Raw genomic sequence first — 16,264 nt, 5'->3', positions numbered from 1 at the left:
GTAATCCGTTTACACTCTTGGAAAGTTCTTTCACTGTAGCCAATGCTAATTGTTATTACTTCCTTTGACTTTTTCCCGTTCCTCCTGTCAATCAAGATTTAGGGAGAGTGGGAACTCGGGAAACTGAGGAACTCTATTCTCCCAAGGATTAGTGGGGCATTTTTGCTCCCCACATAAGCGTGTTGGTGGGATCTCCAGTAAGCTTCTAGGGTGAATCAGATCCTACCTCAGTAACCTCAGACAAGCCAAATGTTTGATGCCCCCTTCCCAATTCCCTGTATTTGTTACCCTGGAAGAGCGCCACCACTGTTTGACACGCCTTTCATTGTCCCTTTCAAAATTCAATTTTGCTTTGAAATGTTGCAAAAAAAAAAGCTATCACAAGTCAGAGCACGCATCAACTAGAGATCCATTATTAACAATGGCTTGCATTCCTCCAGATCCCCTCTGTTTCCAGTGTGTTCATCCCCTAGACGCATTAACTCATAACCCTCCTCTGGTCCTTCCCGGCTGTGGAGAAGGTGTTGTAATTTTGCCCAGGAAGAAACTGGGACGTAGATGAGTTAAGATTTTTGCACAAGGCCCCAGGAAGCCTAGTGCCAAGTTCACTGTGCTCTAACTGATTCAGTGGGTGCCTCTCCTGTTGAAAAATCTAGCTTTGACCTGTCTCAGAGGAGCCCACTTTTCAGCAGCAGCAGTAAGTCATTTTATTGTAGTAGTTGTAGTGAAATTATTTATTGACAGCTGATCGAGCACTTGGGAAGAACAACAGAAGCAAAGACATTTTCCTTGCCCATAAGGAATTTACATTCAAAGCTAACATTAGAAGAAACAGCCTGGTGGATAGTGGTGGATAGAATGCAGGTCTGCGAGTCAGAAGGTCATGGATTCTAATCCTGGCTGCTCCGCTTGTCTGCTGAGTAACATTGGGCAAGTCACTTCACTTCTCTGGGCCTCAGTTACCTCATCTGCAAAATGGGGATTGAGACCGTGAGCCCCACGTGGGACGGGGACTGTGTCCAACCCTATTTGCTTGTATTCACCCAGTGCTTAATAAAATGCGCCTGGAACACAGCGCTTAACAAATGCCATAATTATTATTATTGTTATTAATAGCAAGGATTGCTCTGTGCTGAGGACGCTGATGGTTTTGCAGTTTTGCCCTGCTTGTCCTATTCAGAGCTCACCCCAGAAACCTAGAGAAAGTGTTGCCTAGTGGATAGAACACAGGCCTGGGAGTCAGAAGAACCTGGGTTTTAATTCTGGCTCCAGCACTTGCCTGCAAGTCACTTAACTTCTCTGGGCCTCAGGGCCTTAATTACATCATCTGTAAATAAGGGATTAAGACTGTGAGCCCCATGTGGGCTTTAAAAAACCAAAAAAAAAACCTATGACATCAATCAGTATGCTCGACTGATTAACACATTTGCCTTTTAGACTTTTTCACCCCACTCCCTAGCCCTGTTCCATTCCCCTGCTGTTGGCCCTCTAAGGGAATCTCAGGGAAATTCCAAAGTAGGACTGTGGAAAGTGGGAGAGGAGACCTTTGGCCAGACTGAAAGAACGCATGCATGATACAGAGGGCGAAACAGGATGCAGGTGTGAAATTGTAGGATGACAGGACAGTTTAACAAAACAGGTTGTCCCTATGATTTCTGCTCCCTAAGATTTCTCTGCTCCCATGGGGAGGTCAACAGTATAAATGACAATTTCTTAGAAATCCTCTGCCCATAAGCTAAAGAAACAGCATCTCCACAGTAACTGTCAATCATACCGGCCAATCATAATCACTAGTGGAAAGAGCACGGGTCTGGTAGTCAGAAGACCTGGGTTCTAAAACTGGCTCCATCATATGTCTGCTGTAGGACCTTGGGTAAGTCATTTAATTCACTGTGCCTCATCTGCAAAATGAGAATTAATGCCTGTTCTCCATGTGGGACCTGGTCATCATGTATCTACCCCTGAGGTTGAGTCAGTGCTTGGCACATAGTTGGTGCTTAACAAATACCATTATTATCATCATCAATATTATTATTCTGAGGAAGGTGCACGACGTTTGGTGGAATACTGAAGTGGAATAATAAAAGTAACAACAAAAATAATGGTCATATCATACCTTTTTATGGCAAGAAGCATTGTGGTCTAGTGGGTAGAGCACAGGCTTGGGAGTCAGAAGGACCCGGGTTCAATTTCGGCTTTGCCGCTTGTCTGCTATGGGACCCTGCACAAGTCACTTCACTTCTCTGTGCCTCAGTTTGCGTCATCTATACAATGGGAATTAAAATGGGACAAGGACCGTGTCCAACCTGATTAGCTTGTATCTATCCCAGCACTTACTGCTGTGCCTGGCATATAGTAAATGCATGAGAAACACCAGAAAATAACTATTTTCTCTGTGCTAAGCACTCTACTAACAGACACTGTACTAAGCGCTGGGGTAGATATACCACAATCAGTTTGGACACAGTCCCCCCTCTTCATCAGACTCACAGTTTAAGCAGGAGGTAGGCCGGGTGAGGAAATTTCCCGTTTTGCAGATGAGGAAACTGAAGCATAGAGAAGTTAAGTGATTTAGCTTACGTTACACAGCAGACAAGTGGCAGAGATGGGTTTATTCATTCATTCATATTTATTGAGCACTTACTGTGTGGTCACAATGTCTGACCCTTCATTCAATCATATTTATTGGGTGCTTACTGTGTGCAGAGCACTGCACTAAGCACTTGGGAGAGTACAGTACAACAATAAACAGTGAATTCCCTGCCCACAACAAGCTCACAGTCTAGAGGGAAGGAGAAAGACATGAATATAAATAAATAAAATGACGGATCTGTACGTAAGTCCTGTGGGGCTGGGAAGGGGGATGAGCAAAGGGAGCAAGTCAGGGCAACGCAGAAGGGAGTGGGAGATGAGGAAAAGCGGGGTTTAGTCTGGGAAAGCCTCTTGGAGGAGATGTACCTTCAATAGGGCTGTGAAAGGGGAGGAGAGTAATAGTCTGTTGGATGTGAGGAGGGAGGGTGTTCCAGGCCAGAGGTAGGATGTGGGCCAGGGTTGGGTAGAGAGACAGGTGAGATCAAGGCACGGTGAGCGAAGTGTGCGGTCTGGGTTGTAGAAGGAGAGGAGTGAGGTGAGGTAGGAGAGAGCAAGGTGGTAGAGTGCTTTAAAGTCAGTGGTGAGGTGTTTTTGTTAGAACCTAGGTCTCCTCATTAACCCTTAAACAAACATGATTATCTCCTACCCAGTCAACCCTCCCATTCCACCCTCATGGTAGTAGGAAGCAGCCTGGTCTGTTGGACCAGGGAGTCAGAGGACCTGGGTTCTAATTCCGGCTCCACCACATATCTGCTGGATAATCTTGGGCAAGTTACATAGCTTCTCTGGGCCTCTGTTACCTTATCTGACTGAGAGCCCCCAAATGGGACATGGATTGTGTCCAACCTGATTAGCTTGCATCTACCCCGGTGCTTAGTACAGTGTCTGGCACGTAGTAAGTGTGTAATAAATACCATTTGAAAAAATAAAGGCTCAGCAATAGGGAAGCAGCAGATAAGAGGACCGTGTCTACAGCTGCTGTCCACATTCTGGGGTAGAGATGAGGATGTGGTTAGAAAACTAGTTAGTGCAGATCCCGTTTCAGTTTTTGTAAAAGTCTTTTATCTACAGAAAACACCTCAGGATATGCATAGATTTTCCTCCTAACATGAGACTTGAGCGGGACCAGAACAGATTTCAACTCCTCCCCACTTCACCACAGTTTCTACAATCCAGTCCTTGTCTGGAAGGAACCACTTACATATTTCCCCAAGTTTCCCATAGCAGTTAGGAGGTCTGAAAGGTTAATTCTTTACAGGGCATCTGATATTTGCTGATGTCTAGGGCGGTCCCGACAACAGGTAGTCACGGAAGGAAAAAAAAAACTGCGTAGCTGACAGGAATATTTTGTAGAGGGAAGGAATTCTGGCATATATGTGGTGCTGAATACTTTCCATTTTACAAAAAAGTTGTCCCTCTTTGTGTGATGGAAACTGCTGGCATCAATGTTTATCTTACTGAAGTAGTTCCCGGTCACCATTGAGTTTCACTGAAATCACAGTTTATCAAAGCCACCCACAAGAAGCCAAAACACGAACTACTTTCGGTACAAGAAATCCTAATTTTCCTGCCATTCCTCAGTTCAGAAGACAGGGATATGACCTCATAAATCAAAGTTGAACGTTTCTAAACGCTCAAAAGTTGGACGTTTCTGAAGGGACCCTCCGGTGTCGATCGTAACAAGAGAGGGGACCTTCTCAAAGTCTATGCAGTAGCCAAAGAAAATGACCTGTGACTTGACACCAGTTGCATCTGGAATGTTTTATTTTCCAGATGCTTTATGAATGGGTGAATGCGTGTTGTTTTTTAATTCCAGCCACATGATTTTTTTTTTTAATGGCACATTGCTTACTGTTGGAATTAAAAGAAACACAGTAGGTTACATATTTGCCCTATGTTGGAGTGAGGGTGTGTAATCTGAATTGGTTATTGGGAGGGCTGTCTGTGAATCTCATTGTTTGTGGTGGGATTTAAGGCTTGAGTCTATGTGATTATTTGAAAATTTGGGGGGAATGGTAAGATGCTTAGATGATGAATATTGGTAGGTGTCACAAGCATAAATATCCTTGGATTGTGGCACTATGTGTTTTATAAGGCCATTTTTCAAAAGTGTGTACCTAATAATAATGATTGTGTATTTGATAAGCACAAACTAGATGTACAGCACTGTATCGAGCACTGGGGTAGATACAATATAAGCAGATTGGACACTGTTCCCATCCCACATAGAGGGACCAGTGTAGCCTAATGGAAGGAGGTTGGTCCTGGGACTCAAGGACATGGGTTCTAATCCCAGCTGTCTCACTAGCCTGCTGTGTGACCTTGATTTAACTTCTGTGCCTCGGTTTCTTCATCTATAATGGGTATTTAACGCCTGTTCTCCCTCCTGTTTAGTAGACTGTGAGCCCCAATTAGGACAGGAACTTGACTCACCCAATTATGTGTTTCTGTCCCAACTATATGTACAGTGTTCGCATAGTTAGCGCAGGGACGAGAGGAGAGGGCAGGCTTAGGTTGAGCTTGGAGGAGGGTGGGGAGGGGTGAGTGGCGGGCACCAAGGAAGCAGAGGAAGGTGTGGAAACCAAGTCCTAGCCACATTTATTCCCCATCGGCCCTCCCATCCTCTCTTGCTGCATCCCCTCTGCTGTTCTTCCTGCCCTCCCTACCGTGACGGCATCGACCAGAAATGACCACCATGTTTGCAAAGAGTTTCCACCAGCGTCCCTGGTGGGTGAACGTAGAAGATTTGAAGGAAAAAGATTTTCTTATTATTCCCATATTCTTGTGGGAATACCGGGCTTGTGGCATCCCGCTGGCTTTGGGAAGTCTCCCACGCCCACCGTGTTGCTTTAGGCCCGTGACTCACTCGAGATCCCTGAGCTATCTTTAGTCTGAGGGTCTCGGGCGGAGCCAAGCCGCGTCTGCAAAGAGGTTGGGGCCCTCTGGGCTCGGTCCTCATGGACGCCAGACCGTAGAACGGTCAGAAGCAGGCGTCGGAAAGAGTGGCCTCTTTTGCAGTTTTCCTCTGGTTGGTTGATGAGGATGAAGCCAAGTCTGATGCTCCTGTCCCTCTTGGACTCAGGGCAGGCCGCCGGCTATATTTAGACACTTTTGCATTCTGCCCGTGCTCAGAATGTCAGCTCCCAAATCTCATCTCCCCTGCCCCCTTGCTATCCAAAAGCCTGGAGCCAAACGAGTACCAGCATTTTCACATGTGTGAAAATGTATGTGAAATTCCTACTTGCCCCTCATCCGATTTCAGCTGGGACGGTCCAGGCTGACCGGTGCTGGTCGCCACGGACTACTCTGATGGCTGTGTCTGGGTCCGAATGCAGACGTTGTCTGGAAGGCGGAAGATGGAGATTGAGTTGGTCCCAGTTCACTCCATAAGCCTGAGAAGATGGAACTGGAAACATTTGTTCTTGCTGTGCAAGCCCCAGCTGCCAAGCCTGTGAAGAATTCTTTGAGTAATTCTCCTTTAGAGTAATTGAAACTATGTGAAATAGATAGGAATTTTGGGGTCACGAACCGTGCCAGCCGCCTGCATGGGGCTGGGGGTGGATTTTTGAGGCTCCGGTTATAACAGAAGGGGATCGGATGATTCCTGGTGGCTCGTTTTTTGTTTCGGGGGGGAGGGGGAGTCCAACCGACCCGTCGACTCCCCTCCCCTGCCCTGGTCCCAGCTTCTGATTTGCCCTCGTCAGGACCCCGACCTGTTCATTCATCATCCGGGCTGCCTGTCCCACAGGCCGGGGTGGCCACAGGAGCCTCCGTTGCTTCCGCCTCAAGAATCGGGTGGAACATTCAAGTCAGGAAGTGTGGTGGAAGTCAAGGGGTTGTGTCTCACCTGATTATCTTGTGTCTACCCCAACGCTTAGCACAGTGCTTGACAGATAGTAAACGCTTAACAAACCCCATAATTGTTATTACTGTTATTATATTAGCAGAACGATGGTGCATCAGCAGCCGTTCCGAGAGGGAATTGGTGGCTGGCTCAACGGAGGGTTGATGCAGAGGTAGATGACATGGTGCATTCGTATCACTCAGCCTCAGTGGGGACCTGCAAGGACTAAAGCAGTAATTCCATCCATTGAAGCACCAAATAGGCTCTGAACTACTCTGCGCGGATCTGGTTCCTCTCCTCAGCAGATGACTATAATAATAAAAATAATAATAATAATGTTGGTATTTGTTAAGCGCTTACTATGTGCAGAGCACTGTTCCAAGTGCTGGGGTAGATACAGGGTAATCAGGTTGTCCCAAATGAGGTTCACAGTCTTTCATTCATTCATTCATTCAATAGTATTTATTGAGCGCTTACTCTGTGCAGAGCACTGTACTAAGCGCTTGGAATGAACAAGTCGGCAACAGATAGAGACAGTCCCTGCCGTTTGACGGGCTTATGGTCTAATCGGGGGAGACGGACAGACAAGAACGATGGCAATAAATAGAGTCGAGGGGAAGAACATCTCGTAAAAATAACGGCAACTAAATAGAATCAAGGCGATGTACATTTCATTAACAAAATAAATAGGGTAATGAAAATATATACAGTTGAGCGGACGAGTACAGTGCTGAGGGGATGGGAAGGGAGAGGGGGAGGAGCAGAGGGAAAGGGGGAAAAGAGGGTTTAGCTGCGGAGAGGTGAAGGGGGGGGTGGTAGAGGGAGTAGAGGGAGAAGAGGAGCTCAGTCTGGGAAGGCCTCTTGGAGGAGGTGAGTTTTAAGTAGGGTTTTGAAGAGGGGAAGAGAATCAGTTTGGCCGAGGTGAGGAGGGAGGGCGTTCCAGGACCGCGGGAGGACGTGGCCCGGGAGTCGACGGCAGGATAGGCGAGACTGAGGGAGCGAGACCGAGGGACAGTGAGGAGGTGGGCGGCAGAGGAGCGGAGCGTGCGGGGTGGGCGGTAGAAAGAGAGAAGGGAGGAGAGGTAGGAAGGGGCAAGGTGATGTAGAGCCTTGAGAAGCCTAGAGTGAGGAGTTTTGATCCCCATCCCCATTTTACAGATGAGGTAACTGAGGCCCAGAGAAGTTAAGTGACTTGCCCACAGTCACACATCTGACAAGCGGCAGAGCCAGGATTTGAACCCATGACCACTGACTCCCAAGCCCATGCTCTTTCCACTGAGCCACGCTGCTTCACTATGGCACAGTGGCCCTGCGCAGGGCCCCTCGTGGCTACCCTCCCTAATGCCGGTGGTTTCTTTTGGACATAGTACTCCATCATTGTTTCTAGAATAAATGGACTTCTTAATAGTAATTACAATAATAATAATAATAATAACATTGATGCTTAAGCACTTGCTATGTACCAGGTACTGTACTAAGCACTGAGATGGATACAAGTAAATCAGGTTGGACACAGTCCCTGCCCAACATGGGACTCACAGTCTTAATCTTCATTTTGCAGATGAGGTAACCGAGGCACAGAAGAAGTGAAGTGATTTACCCAAGGTCACAGAGCAGACAAGGGGTGGAGCTGGGATTGGAACCCAGGCTCTACCCACTAGGCCATGCAGTTTCTTTACTCTTTGTTCTCAGTAATCTTCCCCTCAGTCCTGTAGGCCCAATTGTAGAGGAAGATTAGCCTCTAATTTAGTCAGGGGAGAAAGCAGGTGACGGATTAATGAAGGCTCCGATGTGACGTAGCCAATTGTTGGGTAGGTGCCCGGATGACATCCTGAGTTGGATGCCCCACATACCCAGGAGTCGCCAGGCCTCATGAACCAAACAGCCTCAAACCACCAAAGATGAAATCGGGCCCAGAAGCACAGGTCAAAGAAGTTTCCACCCCGGATGTCAAGCTTCCCTGGAGTGTGGGGGCTGGAGGGGAGGAAGAGGAGGTTGCTAGGCCCCATTGCCCTCCATAACCCGGGGATCAGGCCCCTAAAGGGCTCGAACATCTATACGGTGCAGCCCGCTGAAGGGCAGTGTGCTAAACCACAAGCAAGCCACAAAACAAAGGAAGAAGAGGCACATGTGGCTTGGAAAGCACTGTCAGTACATTCATTCAATCATACTTATTGAGCGTTTACTGTGTGCACAGCACTGTAGCAAAAATAAATGGTGGTATTTGTTAAGCGCTTACTATGTGCAAAGCACTGTTCGATACAAGGTGATCAGATTGTCCCACCTGTGGCTCACAGTCTTAATCCCCATTTTACAGATGAGGGAACTGAGGCACAGAGAGGTTAGGTGATTTGCCCAAAGTCACACAGCTGGCAAGCGGCGGAGCTGGGATTAGAACCCACGATCTCTGACTCCCAAGCCCGGGCTCTTTCCACTGAGCCACACTGCTTTTCTGTGAAGCAGTTGTAAGTAGTAAGTACTTGGGAGAGTATAGCATGGCAATTTTGGCAAGAGACACAATTCCTGCCCACTACGAGCTTACAGTCTAGAGACGAGCTCACAGTCTAAGCATCCCCGGCCTAGACTCCTGTCTCCGACTGGCCACATCCCAGCTACTGAGGAATAACCCTGTCTGTGGCCAGCACCCGATAGGCCTCTTGGTTGGAGCGATTCAAGGGGGCTCAGCCTGCTGGACTAGCTTAGACAGCTCCAGAATATCGTCCAAGCTTACTGGAGCCCCTGGGTCCCGTGGACCAGACTAGCCCCCCACCTCTCCTCCACCCCCCACCCACCCTGGGGCACATCCCTGTGATTTCTCCTAGGGGAAACTGAGGCACGGGAAAGCAAGAGTCACATGGGGCTCCAGGGTCTCTGCCCTTTGCTCATCCCTCTGAACTATCCTGCCTCAGAACTCTGCTGACGGTCCCTGCTTCTGGGAACAGAGTGGGAAAACAATTTCTGCGCTTTTTTTCACAATTGGTCGCGGCAGGCTTAGCGGTAGGGGACCTAGTCAGCCCCGTGCCCTTGTGTTTTTGCGGTGGCTTGAATGAATTTAGAGCGGATCAATGATTTACAAAACCTATCACATTTTGTCCGACAGGGGATTTCCCAAGAAGTCCGGGAGAACCGCGAGGATAGCGTCCGATGAAGAGATTCAGGGCACGAAGGATGCCGTGATCCAAGACCTGGAAAGGAAACTGCGCTTCAAGGAGGATCTCCTGAACAATGGCCAGCCGGTACTGACCCCCTAAACGTGGATTGGACTTGAACCGTACTGAGTTCTGTAGTATGTGCCTTTGGGCTTTATTGTTTTCGGAATTCCTCCATCTGCACCTCCCTGTAGGGGCCAAACTCATTCCTCACTCCTTTTCTTGGAGTTCGTCTCCATCTTTGGCAGCCCATGAAGCCCCAGGGGCTGGAGTGATGATGTTTGTCTTTTCCCTGGCCTCACTCTTCCAGTCAATCAATCAGTTGTATTTATGGAGCACTTACTGTGTGCACAGCGCTGTTCTAAGCACTCGGGAGAGCACACTATAACAGAACTGCTAGATACGTTCCTTCAGGGTGCTCCCTAGGCCCGCCGGCAGTTGGAGGGCAGAACTAAGAGGGCAAAAAGGAAACTAATGGGGATAAGCCTGGGTGTGGGAGTCAGGACCCTGAGTTCTAATCCTAATTCTGCCAGTTGCCTGCTGTGTGACCTTGGGTAAGTCACTTTTCTGTGCCTTAGTTTTCTCATCTAATAATAATTATGGTGCTTGTTAAAGCACTTATGTACCCAGCAGTGTTCTAAGTACTGGGGTAGATGCAAGTTATTTAGGTTAGACACTATTCCTGTCCCACATGGAGCTCACACTCTTAATCCCCATTTTACCGATGAGGTAACTGAGGTCCAGAGAAGTTAAATGACTGGCCCAAGGTCATACAGAAGACACGTGGCAGAGCCGGGATTAGAACCCATGACCTCTGACTTCCAGACCTGTGTTATTGTCCGCTACACCATGCTGCTTCTCTAAAATGGGGACTCAGTACCTGTTGTCCTTCCTACTTAGACCGTGAGCCCCATGTGGGATAAGGACTGGACTGATCTAAGTTGTATCTATATCTCAGTACCTAAAATGGGGCTTATCACATAGTAAGTGCTTCACAGTAATGATATTATAATAATAACAGATTAATAGCTCTGATACAGGCACTCAATAAATGCAATTGTGATGTGATGATGTCCCATGCATACATGTGGTCACGACAGGCCGAGAGGTAGTGAGTGACAAAGTGAGAAACTGTCTTCATGAAAACAGAACTTGGCTTTTCCAAAGCACCATATTTAGGGTGTAGAATCAAGACTGTAAGCACGTCCTAGACTCTGAGCTTGTTAGGGACAGGGAATGTGTCTGCTAATTCTGCTGTAATGCACTATCCCAAGCACTTAGTACATAGTGAAGTGCCTTTATGCTTGAGTTGCGTAGCATCATTTGCAAAGCAATGATGCTAAGTCCTTTCACCCGTTTGAAGAGATGTAATGCATTTCCCTGGCAGAACAAAAGACTTCCAAGGTGTTGGCTAGGATTGGTTACTCAGAACTTTTGCTCAGTCCTTGAAGGAGAAAAGTCATGGTTATGACTTCTCCTTCTTTGTAACCTCTTTCAGAATAGAAAACTAATCATGAGTTATCATCAGGGGAGATTTGATCAACAGGGCAATGGGGAAAGGCAACTATAGCGCTTTGTTAGGTGAGGGACTTTTTAATTACTTTGGGCATCTTCAATTCTACTCAAAGAACAAGGGACTAATGAGAACATGTCTGCAGGTCTTCTCACTCCCTTGCCTGCAGAATATTTCCACAAAGGAAAAATATTTAGTCCCTGAAATAAGTGGTTGCATGTGTAAATGGACATGCCCTGGAAGCTCTCCCAGGCTCTGTCAACGAAAAGTCATTGAAACACTAAAACAAATACTCAATGTGAACTTCTCACAAGCCAGGTAAAGGCACCTTTCCAATTTTTTTTTTATTCCATCTGGGTTGAAGTGCTCGCAGTACAGCAAACTTTATGCAAGCCGTTGTTCGTACTTTATTAATTCAGTTTTTTAAGTGTCCGTTTAAGGCAGTGCAAGGAACACCACATATTTCCACGTATGTTAACTTAGAAACAATAAATGAATGGGGCTTCCATTCTTAGGAAAAGAGATTCCCTGTTGAGCTTCTTTCCTAATATTGCACATTTTCCTCTCATTTTTCTTCGGGATTGATGCTGCTCTGTCAGCGAGCCACCTCAAGAATCCTGTCCCCCAACTGGTTGTATTGTACTCTCCCAAGCAATTGGTACAGTGCTGTGCTCATAGTAAGCGCTCAATAAATACCACTGATTGATTGATTGGTGGCAGCCAGCAAAGGGTGTTTCTTCCTTGGTAATTGAATTCCTTAGAAAAGAATTCACCTAGTTTTCTCAGAAGGGGTGAGACTATTCTGGAGGAGAACTTGCTGTGGAATTAAGAGGTTTTCTTCACGAGTGTAAAAATTAAATTCCCATTAATCATTTATAGCATGGAAAGGGAATATCGGCTTATCTTCGGTGACTCTCCGGGATTCTTCCTGCATAAGTTGAGCATTTTTTCTCCCCTTTTCAGGGTGAAGTGTAAGTTTTGGGGCTGTTTTTAATTTGGCCGGTGCCTGGTTTCACTTCCTGGTTCAAGCTGGGACTGAGACAAGCTAGTCCTGGATCTATCACAAGAAAGCTCCCACTTGTGATTTTTCCCATCGTGTTTGCTTTGACCAAGAGTTTCCAATAAATTTTGGATCTATATCCAGGAATCTGCAAGTTTATCTGAATTGAAGCTCTAGATGTTTTAAGATTTACCCTCAGTAATTACTGTCGTAGACCTTTGGTTTGCCTATTATCCTAGTAGGATCCCAAGATGTATTTGCAGGTATTTATTAAGTGTGTATGATGAACTAGAGAGTTCAGGAAAAAATTTTCCATCCCTGTGTTGCTAAACCATTACCCAATCTCTAGTGGTTGAGATTGACTGGGGCTCCATTTTGGCCAGGGAAAAGCCACTCTGGCTGTAGCCAAAATGTCAGTCGCCCAGTGGGTGGTCAGTATATTGAATGTCCATGAGAAGTACCTTTTCCATCTGGGGCTTGGCAAGTGTATTTCTACAACCGTGCCCTGAATGATAATAATGTGCAGTGGAGGTTTGTATGATTATGATATTGCAAGCATCAGTCAGTGCATACAGTGGAGGCCGGGTATGACCGTGACGTTGCACGCACTAGCCGATGGGAGGGATGAATATCTCGATTAGACTGTAAGCCTGTCAAAGGGCAGGGACTGTCTCTGTTACCGATTTGTACATTCCAAGCGCTTAGTACAGTGCTCTGCACATAGTAAGCGTTCAATAAATACTATTGAATGAATATGACATTGTTTGCATCATCTGATGCATGCAATGGAGACTGTGCATCATTGTGACATAGCTTGCAAGAGATGAAGCGTGCAATGGAGGCTGTGTGCGATAGTAGAGTAGGGGTATGAAATAAAGTTCTGCCCACAGGGAATTTGCCCTCTTGTGGAAGACACAAACATAAAAATATTTTCAAATAATTAATCGGTGTGTGGTATTTATTGAGTGCGTATTGGTTCTGAGCACTAAGTGCTTGAGAGAGAAAGATACAATCAGAGACATGTTCCCTGTCCGCGAGGTGTTTACAGTCTAGTCGGAATAGTGAAATCATAAATTATTCAATATATTTTCATGCTGAGATTGAGTATATAGAATTGCCAGCTCTGTTGGCTACTGTAAATACTGGGTTGGGGGCACCCATCCCCCTGAGCTCACCTTTATGCAGCCAGAGTTGGAGAAGACTCAAATCTACCACTAATTTTCTCTCAACTGGTAGGCAGCACCAGATTATAAACTCAAAATTGTAAGGTTCTCACTAGATTGTGCCTGCCAGCTCTATTGAACTCTCCCGAGAGCTTAGTACAGTGCTCTGCACACAGTAAGTGCTTAATAAATACCATCAATTGAGGGGAGAGAGCCTGTACCCCAGCATCCCACACCCAAAGAGGTCTGGTTGCTGGTTTTTCAGCCCTGATCTAGGATAGAAGAGCAGTGATCCTGTGATCATTAAAGGAGAACATTGACCAAACAAGAACCTCAGAGCCGTTTCGGGCCCTAGCTTTGAACGGGATGAGAGCCGGGGAAAACAGGAAAACACTTTACTGAGGCCTTGTTGCTTGCATCTCTGCATTTCTTACTCCCTGTTTATCATTAAGGGAGGTGCAGGACACATGTTTTCCATCTGAGTTTCTCCCTTCACTGCTTATTCCGTCACCTGAAATTTGTAGTATCCCAATGGGCGGCTTTCAGGATTAATTACATCATCACACAACATTGGATTATGACTTGAAGAACAGCAGGAGCAGTACAGGGAAGCTCTGGAACAAATGAGCTCTTGAGAAACAGACCCTGTTTCTAGGCAGCTGTCCTGACCGTCTATGGAAGGAGAATGATCAAAAACATTCTGGAGGTGCAGAATCACGTTTAAATCTATTTTAAAATGGTACCGTCGGTTCTCCTGTGACGGGTGCTTTCGCTTTGCGTTTCGGGGAGAGTGCTGTTGGGGAATTAAAGGAGGTTATTCCGATAGTAGGTGCATAGCTGGATAGAACGTGATGCCCTTTTAGAAGAAATGTTGGTATTTGTGGCATCGGCCAGTCAACCAAGCAATGGAATTTATTGAGCACCTTCTGTGTGCAGAGCGCTCTACTGAGCTCAAGTTTTCTAACGTGAGTTTTCATAATTGTGGGATTGGTCTGGAATGTAACCCTCCCTCCCCATCGTATTTTAGGAAAACTGACTGCATTTCGTTATTCTTAAGAGGGAGCATTTCACTCACGGCTGTCTAACCCTTCTTCTCCTTCTCCGCCACCGGCTCAGAGGCTGACATATGAGGAGAGAATGGCTCGTCGCCTGCTGGGCGCAGACAGTGCCGCGACCGTCTTCAGCGTCCAGGAACCGGAAGAGGAGCCTGCCGGCCAGGTGCGACATTCATGGCTTTGGCTTTCCTAGTGAAATAGCTGTTGCCTCTCTGTGAACTCAGGCCCTGTTCCCTCTGGGAGCAATTTTTGTCTGATGAAGGCAGCTGGCAGAGGGCTGCATCAATTCAAAGTCTGTGAGCTCGATGCCCCTGTGGATTCCCGGAGAAGCAGTGTTGCCTAGTGGGTAGAGCCCGGGCCCGGGAATCAGTAGGACCTGGGTTCTAATCCCAACTCCGCCCCTTGTCCTCTGTGTGAACTTGGGTAAGTCACTTCACTTCTCTGGACCTCAGTTACCTCATTTGGAAAATGGGGAGGGTGTCCAATCTGATGAACTTGTATCTACCCCAGTGCTTATTTCAGTTCCTGGCCCATAGTAAACACTTAACAGATGCCATTAAAAAAAATTCAGCTCTACAGGCCTTATGTTTTAAGCGATGCAGGTGAGTATTGTGGTTTTTCTCACTGTCCCTCATCCATGACCTCACACCCTCAACCCAGAATCGCATCAGCCGAACCTCACTGGCTCCTTTCCACCAGAGTGGAGAGCCCCAGGATGCAACCTATTTTCCTTTTGCTTTGCTTTTTGTGGTTGGGCCTGCTCTCTTTCGTGTTTCTGCACTTGCATTTTCACGATGCGTCTGCATTAGTGAAACCTAGTTTTCTCCTGTGAAGCTTGATATGGCTAGGGGACGGATGCTTCCTGGGGACCCTCAAAAAGACTAACTCACCTGTAGCAGGAAGGTAAACTTGTTATGGGTGGGGAACTGTGTCTGCTAATTCTATTGTATCGTACTCTCCCAAGTGCTTAGTACAGTGCTCTGCACATAGTAAGCGCTCAGTAAATACCATTGATTGATTGATTGACCCCACGGTCCCATCCAGGCCCTCCCTTCACCCCCGAGGATTAGCCGCTTCTATTGGCTCTGCCCTAGCTTTGAGATCCATATGTTTATTTTTATTCTATCTACTTTTAATTGCTACTATTAATGGGTGTAGCAGTATATTTGAAAATGGAATCATTCCTCTTTACTTTTGAATCCCCTATGGTGCTCCCTGGGCTTTAAAGATAGTCACAAGCAAGAAGACAAGGGTCAGGGCCCAAGTCTGCCCTCCCTCACGGTGTATTCAGATGCCAATACTGATGTTCAGCATGTGAACGGTCTTCTTTCCTCTAGACTCTAAACTCGTTGTGGGCAGGGAATGGGTCTGCTTATTGGTATATTGTACTCTCCCAAGCGCTTAGTATAGTGCTTTGCACACAGTAAGTGCCCGATAAGTACGACTGAATGAAGGGTCAGACATTTTGACCACATTAGTCTGAGCAGCGAAAATGACTAGAAATTTTCCTGGGTCCCTCCTTGTTCTATCATCAGACCTCACCTTTGTTTTCTGCCATTGCAGGAAATTGAGTCTCATCCTGCTTCTCTAGGGAGTCCTCGAGATGTTCAAAAGGTTCAAGTTTTCTCCTTTCTACTTTTCCTGCCATGCTTTGTGTCTGTGTCTTTGTTTTCCTCTGTCTTCTTCCTCCCGCCTCCCCCCTCCTCCTCCTCCCCCCTTATCCTCCTCCCTCCTCCCGCCTCCTCCTCCCTCGTTGCCCTTCCTGCCTCATTGCAGTGCCCAAATGCTATTATCTCTAGGACCAATTCTAATTTGATATTCAGAAAGTGAACACCCCAGGAATCATTGAATTTAAATTTCTAAGGTGATTCTGCACCCCCTACTGGCTCTTTTTCCATCTGTTCTGCCCTTGGGGGAGAAAAGACATTCACTGCTGTTGATTGGATTC

General features: G+C 46.7%; 1 protein-coding gene across 6 annotated transcripts in view; it reads left to right on the top strand.

Moving 5' to 3' along the window:
* The window catches only part of PALLD (palladin, cytoskeletal associated protein), a 420,168-nt gene that overhangs the window by 367,715 nt on the left and 36,189 nt on the right, over window positions 1-16,264 (top strand). For 5 of the 6 annotated variants that reach the window (XM_029076741.2, XM_029076743.2, XM_029076744.2 and 2 more), the window contains 3 exons: window positions 9,537-9,672; window positions 14,378-14,479; window positions 15,880-15,930. In XM_029076741.2, the coding sequence (XP_028932574.1) occupies window positions 9,537-9,672; window positions 14,378-14,479; window positions 15,880-15,930 (289 nt within the window). The remainder of the gene's footprint in view (window positions 1-9,536; window positions 9,673-14,377; window positions 14,480-15,879; window positions 15,931-16,264) is intronic. The other variant, XM_029076742.2, reaches the window with a different exon arrangement.

The sequence above is a fragment of the Ornithorhynchus anatinus genome, chromosome 12 (assembly GCF_004115215.2).
Source record: "Ornithorhynchus anatinus isolate Pmale09 chromosome 12, mOrnAna1.pri.v4, whole genome shotgun sequence".
In the NCBI taxonomy this organism is placed as follows: domain Eukaryota; kingdom Metazoa; phylum Chordata; class Mammalia; order Monotremata; family Ornithorhynchidae; genus Ornithorhynchus; species Ornithorhynchus anatinus.
This window is presented reverse-complemented; position numbering and strand designations above follow the sequence as displayed.